The 15714-nt window shown below is 44.3% G+C and overlaps 2 protein-coding genes across 5 annotated transcripts in view; one reads left to right on the top strand and one right to left on the bottom strand.

Moving 5' to 3' along the window:
- Positions 1-1256: 1256 nt before the first annotated feature.
- Positions 1257-9670, top strand: cdc23 (CDC23 (cell division cycle 23, yeast, homolog)). Its single transcript, XM_031564865.2, has 16 exons — positions 1257-1407; positions 1681-1753; positions 1892-2029; positions 2120-2162; positions 3054-3159; positions 3612-3744; positions 4119-4296; positions 5367-5464; positions 6281-6362; positions 6679-6832; positions 6965-7084; positions 7346-7421; positions 7562-7623; positions 7713-7791; positions 8093-8212; positions 9065-9670. The coding sequence occupies exons 1-16, from the start codon at positions 1301-1303 to the stop codon at positions 9242-9244; spliced, it is 1749 nt and encodes a 582-aa protein (XP_031420725.1). The 5' UTR covers positions 1257-1300; the 3' UTR covers positions 9245-9670.
- Positions 9671-9708: 38 nt separating this feature from the next.
- The window catches only part of kif20a (kinesin family member 20A), a 13057-nt gene continuing 7051 nt past the window's right edge, over positions 9709-15714 (bottom strand). For 3 of the 4 annotated variants that reach the window (XM_031564862.2, XM_031564863.2, XM_012818805.2), the window contains 7 exons: positions 15413-15562; positions 14640-14779; positions 14078-14180; positions 13624-13867; positions 13069-13154; positions 12103-12240; positions 9709-11321 (listed from right to left, as the gene is read on the bottom strand). In XM_031564862.2, coding sequence (XP_031420722.1) covers positions 10983-11321; positions 12103-12240; positions 13069-13154; positions 13624-13867; positions 14078-14180; positions 14640-14779; positions 15413-15562 — 1200 coding nt within the window. In that variant the 3' untranslated portion in view covers positions 9709-10982. Of the gene's footprint in view, positions 11322-11551; positions 11717-12102; positions 12241-13068; positions 13155-13623; positions 13868-14077; positions 14181-14639; positions 14780-15412; positions 15563-15714 lie in introns of those variants that run through there. The other variant, XM_031564864.2, reaches the window with a different exon arrangement.

Here is a 15714-nt window from a genome sequence, read left to right as displayed (position 1 = left end):
TAAATGATAACTTCCAGGATATCCGAGATACAGTAGATTATTTGCATTTACCCATAAAAATATGTAGGCATAATGCCCTTTCAATAAAGGGAATGTGATGATTTTTGGCAGATAGATAAATCCAAATTGGGCAGCGAGGGTTTGTGTTTGGCGCATTCAATGATACCTCTCAAAAAAGAACGTGTCACCACGCCTATAACCAAAATCCAGGCCACAGGGGACAGTTTGAGCTATCGCCCGGCAATAAATAACATGCCAGCTGTTTTCGCCGCCAAATTAGGGTGTGCCCTCCTATTTACCCGTAATATAAACAAATGCCATCACTGGCATAGGTTCCTACTTCATTGCTCTGCATATCTTTATAACAGTAACCTTATGATAACACTCTATACCCACTAAGCTGTTCTACAATCATTACTTTGAATGCTGGGTCAAGATCTCTTTCTTTTTGTTAAATGGGGAGTTTGCTCCAGGGGATTCAGGTTCTGGGCTCGGTAAAGTGCTAAATTGTTATTGACGCTATAAAAATGAACTTCATAGGCCAGCAACACTGTCGTGATATGACAAATGTTTAAACGGTTGGGCTGCCTGGAATAAGATACTTCCCATTGCCGGCCTACACTGCAGTTTCAAACGAGAAACGACCATATCTTAGGCCACATTTCCTTTTGTGTTAATAGTGCATTCGCTTTGCTATGGGAAGTAGACTTGAACATGAAATGAAAATAGGCTACATGGTCGGTTTTTGAGTGAGTGTGTGTGTGTGTGTGTGTGTGAGAGAGAGAGAGACTGTGAGCCTTTAATAATTCTAGATACGATTTTCTCGTTTCCAATAAGCTTTCACAGCATGACATAGCAAACTATATTGGCAAAGATATGAGTTAGTAGCCTATAATAGATAGCATTTTAACAGTGCCAGCTGAGCTGAGGTGTTTTGGATTTTGGGTGCCTTTTCGGTGGTCAGATTCCTACTTTTCAATCAAAACTCCATACTGTTGCTTCAAACTGCATCCGAAGTGATGCTCTGAGTACATTTTAAATAGAAATGTATTATTATTGTTATTATTATTTGTATTATAATAAATATTATTATAACTATTACACAGTTTTGCATGTTACCGACTTCACACTCTTTCTTTGCAAGGCCCGTTGTGCAGCAGAATGTGTAGGACCTAAATTGGCACAGTAGGTGGCGGTAATGGTCCATCAGTAAAAGGTAAAGTTCCTATTGGTTAACCGTCATTTTCATCTGGCCAATCCTGTCCTATTTTCTGTTGACGTATATGGAGGGTTATGAAAAATGGCGGCGCTCAGCACTGAGTTTGGCGATTTGGTGCAAATTAAAAAGCAACTAATTTCTATAATATCGCAATGTAGAGAGAGGGGGCTGGTGCATAGTGTGAAGTGGTAAGTATCGAGATTCCATATTTGAATATTTTTTAGATAGTCACGAAATGATGTAGCAAGATGAAGGGGCTGAGCTGTCTTTTCTTAGCTAGCTAATATTCATAGAGCTTGCTAGCTTACTTTACCCAAACAAGAGATGTTATGTCCATGTCCTCACAGCGTCGAAAACTCAATCTAAACAAATGTCATTCTAAAAAGCTTACAGAAGATCTAGGGTGTTTGTTTTGAACGATAGTTGCATTCACTGATGTGTTTGTACCTTGGGGCTCGCAGGGCTTCAGAGCTGGCCTTTGCCTTGGACCCTCTCCCAGTACACGAACACCCCCCACCTACTGAACTTACCGAAGTGAGTGCAAGTCCACATGTCGATAGTTGTTTACATACTTGGTACTGCATAATGCCGGATGATGCCTGTGTGGGTTTTCTCTCGTTAGTCAGGGAGTTTGAAGCGTGTCTCTTAACCATAAAGCATTGCCATTTTTAGGAGGACGCGCAGGATTTTGACGCTCTCTGTCTGGCAAAATCATACTTTGACCTGAAGGAGTATGATCGCGCTGCGTATTTTCTCCGGGGCTGCCGCAGTAAAAAAGCCTACTTCTTGTACATGTACTCCCGCTACCTGGTAAGAATGAGTAAAAACTCTTATCAGCAAAGGGTATTTGACAATATCCGGGTGCTTCCTTATAATGATGTTCTAAACTTATCTCCCCAGTCTGGAGAGAAGAAGAAGGATGACGAGACAGTGGACAGCCTTGGTAAGATACTGTATATGCATAGATACCCATTTATAGGTCATGTTTTGCAGATTTGCTGAAGCAAGCCTATCATTGCTTGTTTGCTGCATTAAAGATGCAGTCCGCGATTCAGTTTCGCAATAGGTTGTTGATGTTTCAGCTCAACAGCCAATCAAATTACACCCCTTCCATCTGTGTTTCTAAAGCACTGGGATGATTGGCTGGGATTGTTTATGGCTCAGTCCGAGCCGATACATTTGCTTCTCATTTTTACAGCCAGCACTGTGTTTTTTTTTAGTTTAAACAATGAACGGACAGCTAGAGGACCACAAGGTGAAATTTGCTAAATTTGATAAAAAGTGTATGGGATGAGAATCAGGGACTGCTGCTTTAATGACTTCTTGTATTTGCCTTTTTTCAAACTCCAAACATGGAATATCAATATATTAGCATTCTTATAGATGTACTGTCAACACAATGTTTTTCATTGCCTGTGTGACACTGTCCTCTTCTCTCCCTGATGCTGTCTTCCCTGACTAGATGAGGGATTTGCGATTTTATTAAGAGTACCAGGTCAGGAAAGGTCTGAAGTAGTCTCTTGTTCTGGCCAAAAAGTTAAAAGATTGTTATTGGCCGTCCTCTTAAGCTAACACTTTCTCTTAACATTCTTGTCTTTGCCCTTCAGTTTATTTTGTTCAAACATTCGATCACTAACTGGCTCTCTTGCTAACACATTGATGCTTATCCTTGCCTACTGTGCAGTACAACTGCCCCCTTTGTTTTGGGTAGTCAGGAAAAGTGTTTTACTTGTTATGAAGAGGCAGAAGTTTCCTAGTGGTCTTAGTGGTTTTAGTTTGAGAATACAGAGAGGTGATTGGTTGGCTGTTGTCTGATTGTTGTGATTGGTTGTAGGGCCCCTGGAGAAGGGCCAGGTGCGGAATGAGGCTCTCAGGGAGCTGAGGGTGGAACTGAGCAAGAAACACAGTGCTGGTGAGCTGGATGGATTTGCCTTATACCTGTAAGTATGCATACACATACACATACACATACACACCCACTTAAACATACACAAAAGGTGCTTGATTCACCAGCAAGCGTGTAAACATACACGATTAGCAGAAGATATTAGGATGGATTTGCCCGCTACCTGTAAACTATTTTACCCTCACACACATACACACACACACACACACACACACACTGGATAGATTCAACTTCTTCCTGTCACACAGCTTGACCAACCACTATCAGCACAAAGTGTCTTATTAATACACACATGGACTTTAAAGGCAGGTTTACACAGTACACACATTTTTTCAGTGATGAGGATGAGACTTCCATCATCCAGTGTGCTTCCTTTGTTTTCCACCTGTTCCTGTCCTCGTGTCTCCACTCTGTGTCAGTGTGTCTTAACTCCATGTATACTGTATGTGTTTGCGTATGTTCTTACCTTTATGCGTCTATGTGCAGTTATGGGGTGGTGCTGCGAAAGCTGGATCTGTTGAAGGAGGCGGTGGAGATCTTTGTGGCAGCTGCACACGCCTTGCCTTTGCACTGGGGGGCCTGGCTGGAGCTCTGCAATCTTGTCACCAACATTGAGATGGTATATGACACACACACCATGCAGCTCACATACTCTCCTCCTTCCGAGAGCATCCACACACACACACACACACACACGCACGCAACTCACATACTCTCCACTCCTTCCGAGAGCATCTACACACACACACACACACACACACACACAACTCACATACTCTCCACTTATTACGAGAGCATCCACACACACACACACACACACACGCACACGTACACGCACACACACACGCAACTCACATACTCTCCACTCATTACAAGAGCATCTCCACTCACACTGTCACACACACACATGCAGTGCATAGAACACACACAAACCCTTTCATCATACCCTCTCTCCCATCTGCCTCGGTCTGACCAATCCCGTGTCTCTCCCAGCTGAAGTCGCTGTCTCTGCCTGACTGCTGGGTGCGTGACTTCTTCCTGGCTCACATGTACACGGAGCTGCAGATGATCACAGAAGCCCTGCAGAAATACCAGAGTCTCATCGAGGCAGGCTTCTCCAAGAGCACCTACATCATCTCACAGATCGCAGTCGCCTACCACAACATCAGAGGTCTGTCTGCCTGCCTGCCACACACACACACACACCCACACAGCAAGGGCACTTTCTCAAAGAGCACCTACATTATCTCACAGATCGCAGTCGCCTACCACAACATCAGAGGTCTGTCTGTCTGTCTGCCTGCCAACCAACCAACCACACACACACACACACACACACACACACACACACACACACACACACACACACACACACACACACACACACACACAAACACGCATCAACTGTCACAACATTAACTGTCATTCTGCCAAATTCTCCATCCAAGCACCCACATGGACATACAGCAAGGCCTCCTTCTCCAAGAGCATGTCTGCCACACACACACACACACACTCTTAAATGACAAATACATCTGCCTGGAGTTTTGTATATTGTATTTCATTTGACAGCATGAAGACCAGCGTGTATATATTTGCATTGCTATTCACTGTCTTCCAGTGAAATGAACTGTGATGTTTGTGAACACAGATGTTTGTGAACTCTCTGTGTAGTGCAGATGTTTTCAAATGAACTCTCTGTGCAGTGCAGATGTTTATGAACTCTCTGTGTAGTGCAGATGTTTTCAAATTAACTCTCTGTCCAGTCCAGATGTTTATGAACTCTGCAGTGCAGATGTCTATGAACACTGTGCAGTGCAGATGTTTATCAACTCTGTTCAGTCCAGATGTTTATCAACTCTGTGCAGTGCAGATGTCTATGAACACTGTGCAGTGCAGATGTTTTCAAATTAACTCTGTGCAGTGCAGATGTTTATGAACTCTCTGTGTAGTGCAGATGTTTATGAACTCTGTGCAGTGCAGATGTCTATGAACACTCAGTGCAGTGCAAATGTTTATCAACTCTGTGCAGTGCAGATGTCTGAACTCTCTGTGCAGTGTAGATGTTTATGAACTGTCTGTGCAGTGGAGATGTTTATGAACACTCTGTGAAGTGCAGATGTTTATGAACACTCTGTGCAGTGCAGATGTTTATGAACTCTCTCTGCAGTGCAGTGGTTGGCCCGGCACCTAGGTGATGTGTTGGTTCATGTGTCTCGTGTGTGCTCTCCTCCCTGGCAGACATCGATCAGGCTTTAGCTCTGTTTAATGAGCTTCGGGAGCAGGACCCCTTCCGCATCGAGAACATGGACACCTTCTCCAACCTGCTCTATGTCAGGGTGAGCCCTCCAAACCTTCACTGCAAGACATGACCGGGTGTAATGACTTATATAGCAAGTACTGTGTGTGTCTACTCTGCGTCAGTACAAGGGTTGTTAGCAATTAGTCAGTGATTGATGGGGGGGGGGGGGGGGGGATGAATAATCAATGAATTGTTCTTTAAAGTAACATTATGTAACAATTTGACACTTTTTGAGGTATGATATTATAGGCAAATAGTTTTGGTACCATCCTCAAATTAATTTTGATAGCATATGGTCATGTGAAGGACAGATCTTTCCCACTAGCCATCCAGGATATGCCCTATGTAGTTCTGTGTTCCGGGCTGGAACACCCTGCAAAAATGGATGTTAAGCTTTCACATCAAGGAATTGCCAGCTATACTGCCAAAAGACATCAGTTAGTGTCTTGGCAAGCTTCTATCAGTGTCAGCTGTTGGTGGTGTTTGCGAGGTTTGCATGCCTTTTAGGGAGTTAGCTTGATAGTTTTGGAACATAACTCCTTTTTGCTGCTTTAACGTTAGTGTGTGTCGATGACGAATATCCTTTTAAATTTGCAACCCTAGTGAGTACTGAAGCAGTTCATATTTATATTACTGCCTAGTCTGGTCAAACATGTACAAGACGGGAACTCTAGGCCCATCAAGGCAAATCAACTTTATTTATATAGCTCAATTCATAACCAACATTGGTAATTCAAAGCGCTTCACAAATGAGCAGATAAAAAAATATGCTTTTCTCTCCTCTCCTCTACCCGCTGTCTCTTGTCCTCTTTTCTTTCTCTTTTCCTTCTCTTCTTTTGTTTCTCTTCCTCAGAGTATGAAGCCAGAGCTCAGCTATCTGGCCCACAACCTGGTGGAGATTGACAAGTACAGAGTGGAGACCTGCTGTGTGATCGGTGAGTGCAAACATAAGCGCATGTAGTGTTGAAAAATATAATTTGTGAATCTCTGAAACATTGACTACACACTTCATCTCTCTCTTTTTTTTTCTCTTCTTCTGTCTTCAAAAATAATAAAGTGCCTTGTTGGCATGAGAAATAGGCACCCTCTATTGCCAAAGCAACAGACTTAAACTCACATAGAATAAACATTGATGATACAGTACAAAAAACCTATATGAATACATTGCGTGAGTGTACAAGGATAGAAACATGAAACGTGTTTACTTTAATATGTCTTCCCAATCCTCCCCTCTCCCTGTTTGTCTCCTAGGCAACTACTACAGTTTGCGCTCCCAGCACGAGAAGGCTGCCCTGTACTTCCAGCGCGCTCTCAAGCTCAACCCACGCTGCCTAGGGGCCTGGACCCTAATGGGCCACGAGTATATGGAGATGAAGAACACCTCCGCAGCTATACAGGCCTACAGGTCAGTACACACACACACACACACACACACACACACATAGAGATATGTGGTATTCACACATGTTGTTTGTTTCCCATTTTATCTGTGATTAAATATGAGTATCTGATTTGTGTGTGTGTGTGTGGGCTGTAGACATGCAATAGAGGTAAACAAGCGAGACTATCGTGCCTGGTACGGACTTGGACAGACCTACGAAATCCTCAAGATGCCTTTTTACTCCCTCTACTACTACCGCAAGGCCCACCACCTCAGGTGTGTGCATTTGTTTGTGTGTGTGTGTGTGTGTGTGTGTGTGTGTGTGTGTGTGTGTGCAATTGTGTGTTTTTACCCATTAGACACTGACGGTGTGAAATGTGTTGGTCATGTGACAGACTTGTGAGGGGAAAGTGGATTTACTGGTGTCATACTGGTTTGTGTTTGACCTTTGACCTAATTGTGCTCTCTTGCATGATGCATGAAGTCCATATCCAATCCCGTCACAGGTCAGGGAGTCATGTCCGTTCTCTTTTACAGACCTAATGATTCACGGATGCTGGTTGCACTTGGTGAATGTTACGAGAAACTCAACCAACACGTTGAGGCTAAGAAGGTGAGTGTGTGTGTGTGTGTGTGTGTGTGTTTGCCACAGTTCTGTTAGGTGGGTATCAATCCTCATTCGTGCCTGCCCTCAGTCCCTAATCTGGTGTGTGTGTGTGTGTGTGTGTGTGTGTGTGTGTGTGTGTGATGCAGTGTTACTGGAGGGCGTACTCAGTGGGAGATGTGGAAAGGATGGCTCTGCTCAAACTGGCCAAGTAAGTATATGTGCTTGTTTGTTTGTCTGAGTATTAAGTATTTTTCTGTGCTTAAATGTGCATTCATGTGTGTGTGTGTTTATTCCTAGATTGCACGAACAGCTCCATGAATCGGACGACGCTGCACAATACTATATCATCTATATTCAAGACATTTTCTCCTGTGGGGTAAGTGTGTCCCTGTCCTATAATTAGTCTTTAGTATGGTACACACACACACAAACTACTTACATGGCTAACTCCAATGTGTAGCACTGCCGAGTTGTTTTTTTAGATGCTTGTGTGTATTTAGATGTGTGTGTGTGTGTGTGTCAGAGGGTATCATTGATAGCTTAAGCGTGTGCGTGCGTCAGAGTGTATGACTTAACAGCCCGTGTGTGTGTGTACAAAATAATGTGTGTGTGTGTGTGAGAGAATGTGTGTTAGAAGGCATGATTAACAGCCTGTGTGTGTGTGTTTGCGTTTGCAGGAGCAGTTGGAGCATGCTGAGGTGAGCACGGCCCTCCGGTATCTGGGCCAGTACTACTTCAAGAACAGGATGTATGACGAGGCCTCCTTCTGCGCCCAACGCTGCTGTGACTACAATGATGTAAGTAGTTCTCTCTCACACACACAGGGCAGTTAACTAAAACATGCCTGGTACTTAAAACATTTAAACACAAAACTCCTATAACCATCTAGCCATGAGGTCCTTGGTACCAGGCAATTGAATCTGCAGTGTATGGATCCATGACATGGCCAAATGGCCATAGATTCAACCACAAAACTGATCTCTTCTGTTCCTGGTGCCATGAACCACAACCCTTTGGCTCAATATGGACCACACACACACACCTTTGCACATAAACACAGAGTTGACTTCTGTCTGGAGAAAGCTTACCATGAGAGACTGGTGTTGGCAGTAGGGCTGAACGATTTGGGAAAATAATCTAATTGCGATTTTTTACCAAAATATTGCGATTGCGATTCGATATGCGATTTTTTTTTTTTATCCTCTTTTTTTCCCAACAAAATGTAATGAATGATTTAAATATGACCAACACAATATTAGATACATTTAGTGTAAAATATTCTTTGCAACATTTTACATTTTTATTTAACTGCTCATTACAGAAACAAGAACAACAAATCGGTGGCTTTGCCACTGTGCATTTAAGTAATTTAAAAAAAGTAATTTTAAGTATAAACACTAGGCATGCACTTTTTAAACACTGTGTGCAAAATGTACCATCTTAAAAAAATCTTTTTTTTGACCACGTTTTTTTAATCGCGTTCTATCATATCGCGATTAAATCGCAAATGCAATTAATCGTTCAGCCCTAGTTGGCAGTCACACACACACACACAGTTGACTTCTGTCTCTGGAGAAAGCTAACCATGAGAGACTGGTGTTGACAGACACACACACACACACACACTTACCCGTCCCCTCTGTGTGCAGGCTCGTGAGGAGGGGAAGGCGCTGCTGCGACAGATAGCGGCGGTGCGGGAGCAGGGGGACGTGTCCTCGCCTGAGATGACTAGTGCTGGCGGCGTCTTCACCCCGCTGTCCAACAACAACAACAACGCCACGCCCATCAGGAGAGTTTCCCCACTGGACCTGTCCTCGGTCACACCCTAGCATGCATACACAGGCCCAGTTAGACCCCCCCCACACACAAACTCATCTGGAGTAACCACTGGACCTGTCCTGTCGCGCCCATCACGGACAAACACATGCTCACGCAGGCCAATTGGGAGTGTCTCCAGTAGACCTGTACACACACCCCCCCCCTGTCCACAACTTTCAACAACTGGACCCGTTCCCCGTCAGCACGGACACATCTGTGCTGGTGTGTGAATCACAACAGGTGTACATAGACACCAAACACTGGTGCTGTCTGTAGCATACCCCTTACATCCTTCTGTAGCCTCTGTTATGAGTTCATGAATAAGTGTTAATATACTCTCCATTTCTACACCACAGACCATCACCATGTAAATATTTATGGATTTCAGAGGGAATGGCTTGTTTGATCCATTGTGGAAATAAACTTCTTTTTTTCTACTGTTGCAGCATCTTTACAGGAAGAACTGTTTTCTGAATGAACAACAAAAATGGCTTTAATGTTTTAAGGACAGTGAACAGATCTCACAGACAATACAAACAGGATAGAAAAACACATGCATATACAAGAACAGATACGACAGATGATGTCCGTCATGGTTGTTAGAGGCTACTTCAGACTTCTGTTAGAATATGTAACACACAGCCAAACTTAAGGCTTGTTTGTTTTCCTCATAAAACAGCATAGAAATAAGGTTTATGTACATGAACAATAACCCTGCGTAGTAGAAGAACAGTTTATGTGCAAAGGAGACAAGTCATGAACATGCCTCTGGCCACTCACTCGTATGTGCATACCAAACAGGTGCACAACACCAGCCACTCTTTATACTTTCATTCAGTTCTGGGGAAAGCCATCGGCTCTGAAGTGATCAGCTGTGACGTAATTAGCTCTGAAATCTTAGTTCAATTCTGCGGTAGTAATACTGCCGACTTGGATTAGGCCTCAGTGCTTTTGGTTGACAATGACAAACAGTAACAGACTTCATTACAAACGCGTGCACACACACACACACACACACACACACACACACACACACACACACAACCAGCACTCACTGTGCTGGGAGTGTAGGAAGACCTAAATCTATCTCTCTCTCACACACACACACAATCAGGACATTTAGCAGTATCAATCAGCTAAACCGATTCATTTGTAGCTTTGAGCCAAACTACATAGTTGATACTCAAGCCACATTTTCTTAATCATGTGGAAAACTGATTTTTTTTTTTTAAATATCTTGGGACGTCAGCAAAGCAAACAAATATAGCACCCACTTTTAGGCACTAGCCTAGGCCCTCAAACTCTACACAAAACTAAAACTGATTACCTTAAAATACAAAATAATAAAATATGTCTTACAAATAAAATCACCTGGTATTTCAAAGATTACATGTTTGTGTGCACACGGAAGATTGAAGGCTGGTGCACTGTACATAATAAGCCCTTAACAATAATAAAGCACCTTGGCAACAACCCAGCTTCTCTTCGCTACCTGCAATGCCGTCACAGAACATAAACGTTCCATCCCATTAACAATACATCAAACTTAATCTCCCAAGAAAGCCAACACTTAGCAATCCTCCCCTGTGATTTAAAGCTGAAGGTAAAGAAAAAGTAAACGTTTGCATAGCAACACACAAGCTCAATGTGGCACACAATGACCAGACTCGTAGAGAGCAGGCCCTTTTCAATGGACCACGGGTGCGTATATCTGTATTTTTCTTACAAAACGAAAACTTTATTGGCTTCTCAGTACTTCATTCCTCGGCGCATGGGGGAGGGACTGGGCGGCGGTGAGGGCTGGCGAGAGCGCAGCACGCGTGCGTAGGGCGTGGCGTTGGTGTCCACGGCGTCGGCTCTCTGGCGCGTGAAGGGTCTGCCGAGGGGCGTGCGCGAGGGGAACAGGGAGCGGAAGAACGGCCGTTTCTCGGGAGGGGGCACGTTCTCCGCCGCCGCCGCGGCACAGCCTCGTTTTTTACAGGATGAGCCGGGAGTGGGAGGGGCAGGGGGCGGCATACACTCCGCCTTCCTCCGGAGCTCCGCCTTCACCAGCTGCAGACTGGTGTGAAGCTCGTCCAACATCTGACCCTGAGAGGTGTGGAGAGAGAGAAGGAAGGAAAGGAGGAAAGAAAGAAAGAAAGAAAGAAAGAAAGAAAGAGGGATTGGGGGGCAGTGCGTGAAAGGCAGGGAAGCACACAGAGTTAGAGAGGGTAGTGATGGGGAGAGGGTAGTGATGGATGGATTGATTAGAAAGAAAAGAAAATGTGATGGGGGGGGGGGGGGGGGGGGTAAGAAGAGATTTGGTTAATTTAGAAGGTGGAAAAGTAAAGCCCGGAGGATAGTGAAAAGGGAGAGAGATTAAATATATACACCAGCAGGAGTGTGGGAGTCACACAGGTGTGTGTGTGTGTGTGTGTGTGTGTGTGTGTTCCCCAGGCCTAATGATTGAGCCTCCCTGTTAGCAGCTGTGCATGTAAGTTGAACTGAGGGAGAAAGACAAAGAGAGAGTCAGAACCCCAGCAGGAGAAAAGGAAGAGTGCTTTCATAAGGCCAGCAGCTCTCATTTAGACACTGGAAACAGCATTTCTGTATCTGTGAAGCTTTCTATGTGTCCACCAGATTCATATATACGTGTGTGTGTGTGTGTGTGTGTGTGTGTGTGTGTGTGTGTGTGTGTGTGTGTTTGCATGCGCGCATGTACGAGCAAGTTTGAAATTAGCATTATTTTGCAAATGTCCATTTCTCTCCTTTGTGTATTATAGTGTGTGTGTATATATGTATGTATGTATGTATGTATGTATGTATGTATGTATGTATGTATGTATGTATGTATGTATGTATGTGTGTGTGTGTGTGTGTACACATGTACCTGTTTAGCGAGTTTTTCATCTGCGCTGCTTAGCGCCTGTCGGAGTCTCTCTCCATCTGTGTTCCGGCAGCACGCCCTCTCTCCAGACTGAAGATCCGCAACCAACTTCTGCAGGTCCTCACGCAGCTGACGCAGGTTCTACACACGCAAAAAACACAACAATGCGTGTTAAAACCGACATATTGCCATACCTCCATACCTTTACAGTGTTGTTCATTCAGATACAGCCAGTAAAAGTGAGAAGTGCAGCTCTACATTTTCATTAAGCATCCAGTTTGCTTTGTACACACACACACATATTGTAAATATTAGACCTTCAGTATAATTCAGGTCATTGTACTATAAAACTAAAATATAATATAAAAACAGCTGGCTCCTATAAGATCAAACATGACTTAAAAACAAATAACAATGTAAATACACCTAAAACCTTTTACAAATAAAATCTATCAAAAGAACTGTGGATGTATTTGGCTAATGTGACACCACACAGAGATAGCTAGTAGGCTAGCATTAAACTAAGTAGAAGGGCTATATTAAAGGTACGTGCTAATTCACTGATGTGACATGTAACTGTACCTGACTAGAGTCACAAGACCCAATGGACCACATGGAGTGTGTTTTAACAGTATCTGTAAGTTAACCGTTCACTCACTGATATCTATGGTGGTTGCGGTCATGGTAGAAAGATTTGTTTACATAAACTGTAATTGGTTAGCATCAGACCCTAAGGAATGTGTAACATTACAGTGTGTTGGTCAGTGTTATCTGTCAATTACATTTTCATTTCACGCACACTGTAGTGGTTTGAATGAGTTGTTGTCATTATGCTGGCATGCATATTACTCAACTACACTATCACTCAAATACATTATTACATTTTCCTGCATTCATTCAGAAGCTCTCGTTAGCATTGCAATGAATCATAAAACCAAGTATTTTCCCCAGAACCACACAGAAACACACCTTCTGTCCCTCCTCCAGTTTGCGGTCTGCTGTGGAGGCCATGCTGCTGCCAGGTGTGGGGGGCTGCACATGGGAACGCTGGAGTTCTGAGGGAGACAGAAACAGCCAATGAGAAGCCAGTTAAAATGCGTCATGGTCTTAGAACATTATCGTCTGTTTACAAAAAGCATGAAACATTTTTCATGCGGTAAAACATTTTTCATGCGGTTCATCTTCATGCCAGTCCCCTCGGTTTGCTCTCCCACACCCTCCCATCCCATCCCATCTAGTTAAAAGTGCAGTCCTCAATTCTAACCCACGTTTTGTGTGTGCGCTCACAAAAAAACAACAACAACAACAACAACAACAAAAAGCCTCCAGTGTTTGTACAGTCCTGGCTCTTTGGCTCCAGCCAATCAAAACGTTGCTTTAGGAGCATGGAGAAGGAGGGGTCAAATTTGATTGGCTGATGAGCTCAAATATCAACAACCTATTGGCAGAATAGCGAACCCTACCTTTAATGTGAATACTCTTAGGATGTTATGTAGTCGATAATGGCCCCCCTCTCCCGCTTACCGAGTGTCTTCAGCTTCAGTTCGGTCTTGCAGAGGTCCAGCTCCGCGCGGCACTGCTCCAGTTCCAGCTGACACTGCTGCTGCTCAGCGTGTGTCTGCGTCTGTGTCGCCAGCCGCTGGGAGCGGCGCACGCCTCCCTCTTCTCCCATCGGGGGGAAGAAGACGGACGCCGCGGCGATGCCCTCTGACCTGGAGGATCTCTTGTCCGAGGCGAAGGAGAGTTCACGGATCTGCTCTTCTCGCTCCTGAAGGAAGACAGAGACAGTCTGACTACACCACACACACACACACACACACACACACACACACACACACACACAGAGAGAGAGACACAGACACACACAGAGAGAGAGACACACACACACACACACAGAGAGAGAGACACACAGAGACAGAGACAGAGAGACAGAGACAGAGACAGAGACAGAGACACACACACACACACAGGGCTGTACCTCGATCTCCTGGCTATAGTATTTCTTGAGGCTGGTCTGTAGGTTGCTGATCTTCTTCTCATAACGCTCTTCTATCAGTGTCTGCTCAGTTTCTAACGTTTCACTGGAGACAGAGACACACACACACACACACACACACACACACACACACACACACACACACACACACACACACACACACACACACACACACACACACACACACACACACACACACACACACACACACACACACACACACACACCACATTTAAACACACTAATTCATTGGATAGGATCAGAAACAATTCCTCTCAGATACCACACTGGTGTCTGTAATGAGAAGAACTGACATGACCTGTACAATGGCTTGCATGTAAGGGGCTCTGTGAGCGTGTGTGAGAGTGTGTGTGAGTGTGTGTGTGTGTGTCAGAGACACACAGTCCCTTCACATGCTGTGAGTGTATGAGTATCTTAAGACATCCTGCATCTTTGTATATGTGTGTGTGTGTGTGTGTGTGTGCATTCGTGCTTGCATGTGTATATACCCGATATCACTCTACATGCTTATGTGTGTATGTACCTGAAGTCACTCTGCATCCGTGTGATGAGCTCCATCATCTCCGCACACACCTCCTCTCTCACGCTCGCCTCCAGCTCTGCCTTCTCCTGGCGCTGACGCAGAACCTCACGCTTCAATATGTCTATGGCCTGCAGCAGTCCCTGTATGCACACACACACAAACACACACATTTAAGTATGTCTATAACGCAGAACCTCACGCTTCAGTATGTCTATGGCCTGCAGCAGTCCCTGTATGCACACACACACACACACACACACACACACACACACACACACATTTAAGTATGTCTATAACTTGAGGCAGTGCCTATAGAGGTACAGCGGATAAGTCACAAAAATGAGTGGTAGCCTGATCACACATAGGTCTGACTGGTAGCCTACAAGAACGCCAAATATACCCTGTGAATATACTGCCCCTTTTTAAAATTCTAAACGAGATTGATTTGTATCCTAAAAAACTACAAAGATAAATATCCGATTGCCACAACCTTCCTGCCATCCTTTTTAAGCCAAGCGTGAGCGTGATGCATATACCCTTTCAAACGCAAACTAACACATTAACATGCCCACCCCGAAGCCGTATCTGTACACACACAAACGGTTTAATAAAGGTATGACCTGCGCCGGTTTGTCTAGATACACACACGTCAACAAGGCAATGTAAGCCTCCTCCTTGCTGTCCAAACACTCAAACACACCCAGACAAATATACGTATATCAAAATGATGTCACACTTTCTAGTTCAAGCTGTTCACAAACACACACACTTACGTCGGAGTCAATCATGCTCATGTCTCCGTCGAAGTCATCGTCATCCTCCAGAAAGCTGCTCTCGTCGAGTACTCCTCCTCCATCTTGCTGCTCGCGCAGGAGCGACAGGATGTATGCCACGCGCGTCTTAGTGGTGGGGCCATGGACAAGCTACACACACACACAGACACACTTATGCTGAAGCTCCACAAGCCAACTGCTCCATGTACAATTTCAGTGTATGATAAATGACTGTGTGCATGATGAGTGTGAATGTGTGTTCCTATTGTTTTAGTAGTATCTAAGAGTTACGTTGTGTGACA

This window comes from Clupea harengus, chromosome 3 (assembly GCF_900700415.2).
Source record: "Clupea harengus chromosome 3, Ch_v2.0.2, whole genome shotgun sequence".
Classification (NCBI taxonomy): domain Eukaryota; kingdom Metazoa; phylum Chordata; class Actinopteri; order Clupeiformes; family Clupeidae; genus Clupea; species Clupea harengus.
The sequence above is the reverse complement of the archived record's forward strand: the minus strand, read 5'-3'. Positions and strand labels throughout refer to the sequence as shown.

Excerpts from the sequence above, each read along its gene's own strand:
- cdc23 (XM_031564865.2), top strand. The coding sequence starts at position 1,301 with ATGGCGGCGCTCAGCACTGAGTTTGGCGATTTGGTGCAAATTAAAAAG. Across the intron at positions 1,754-1,891 it reads CACCTACTGAACTTACCGAA|GAGGACGCGCAGGATTTTGA; the intron begins GTGAGTGCAAGT and ends TGCCATTTTTAG. Across the intron at positions 4,297-5,366 it reads CGCCTACCACAACATCAGAG|ACATCGATCAGGCTTTAGCT; the intron begins GTCTGTCTGCCT and ends CCTCCCTGGCAG.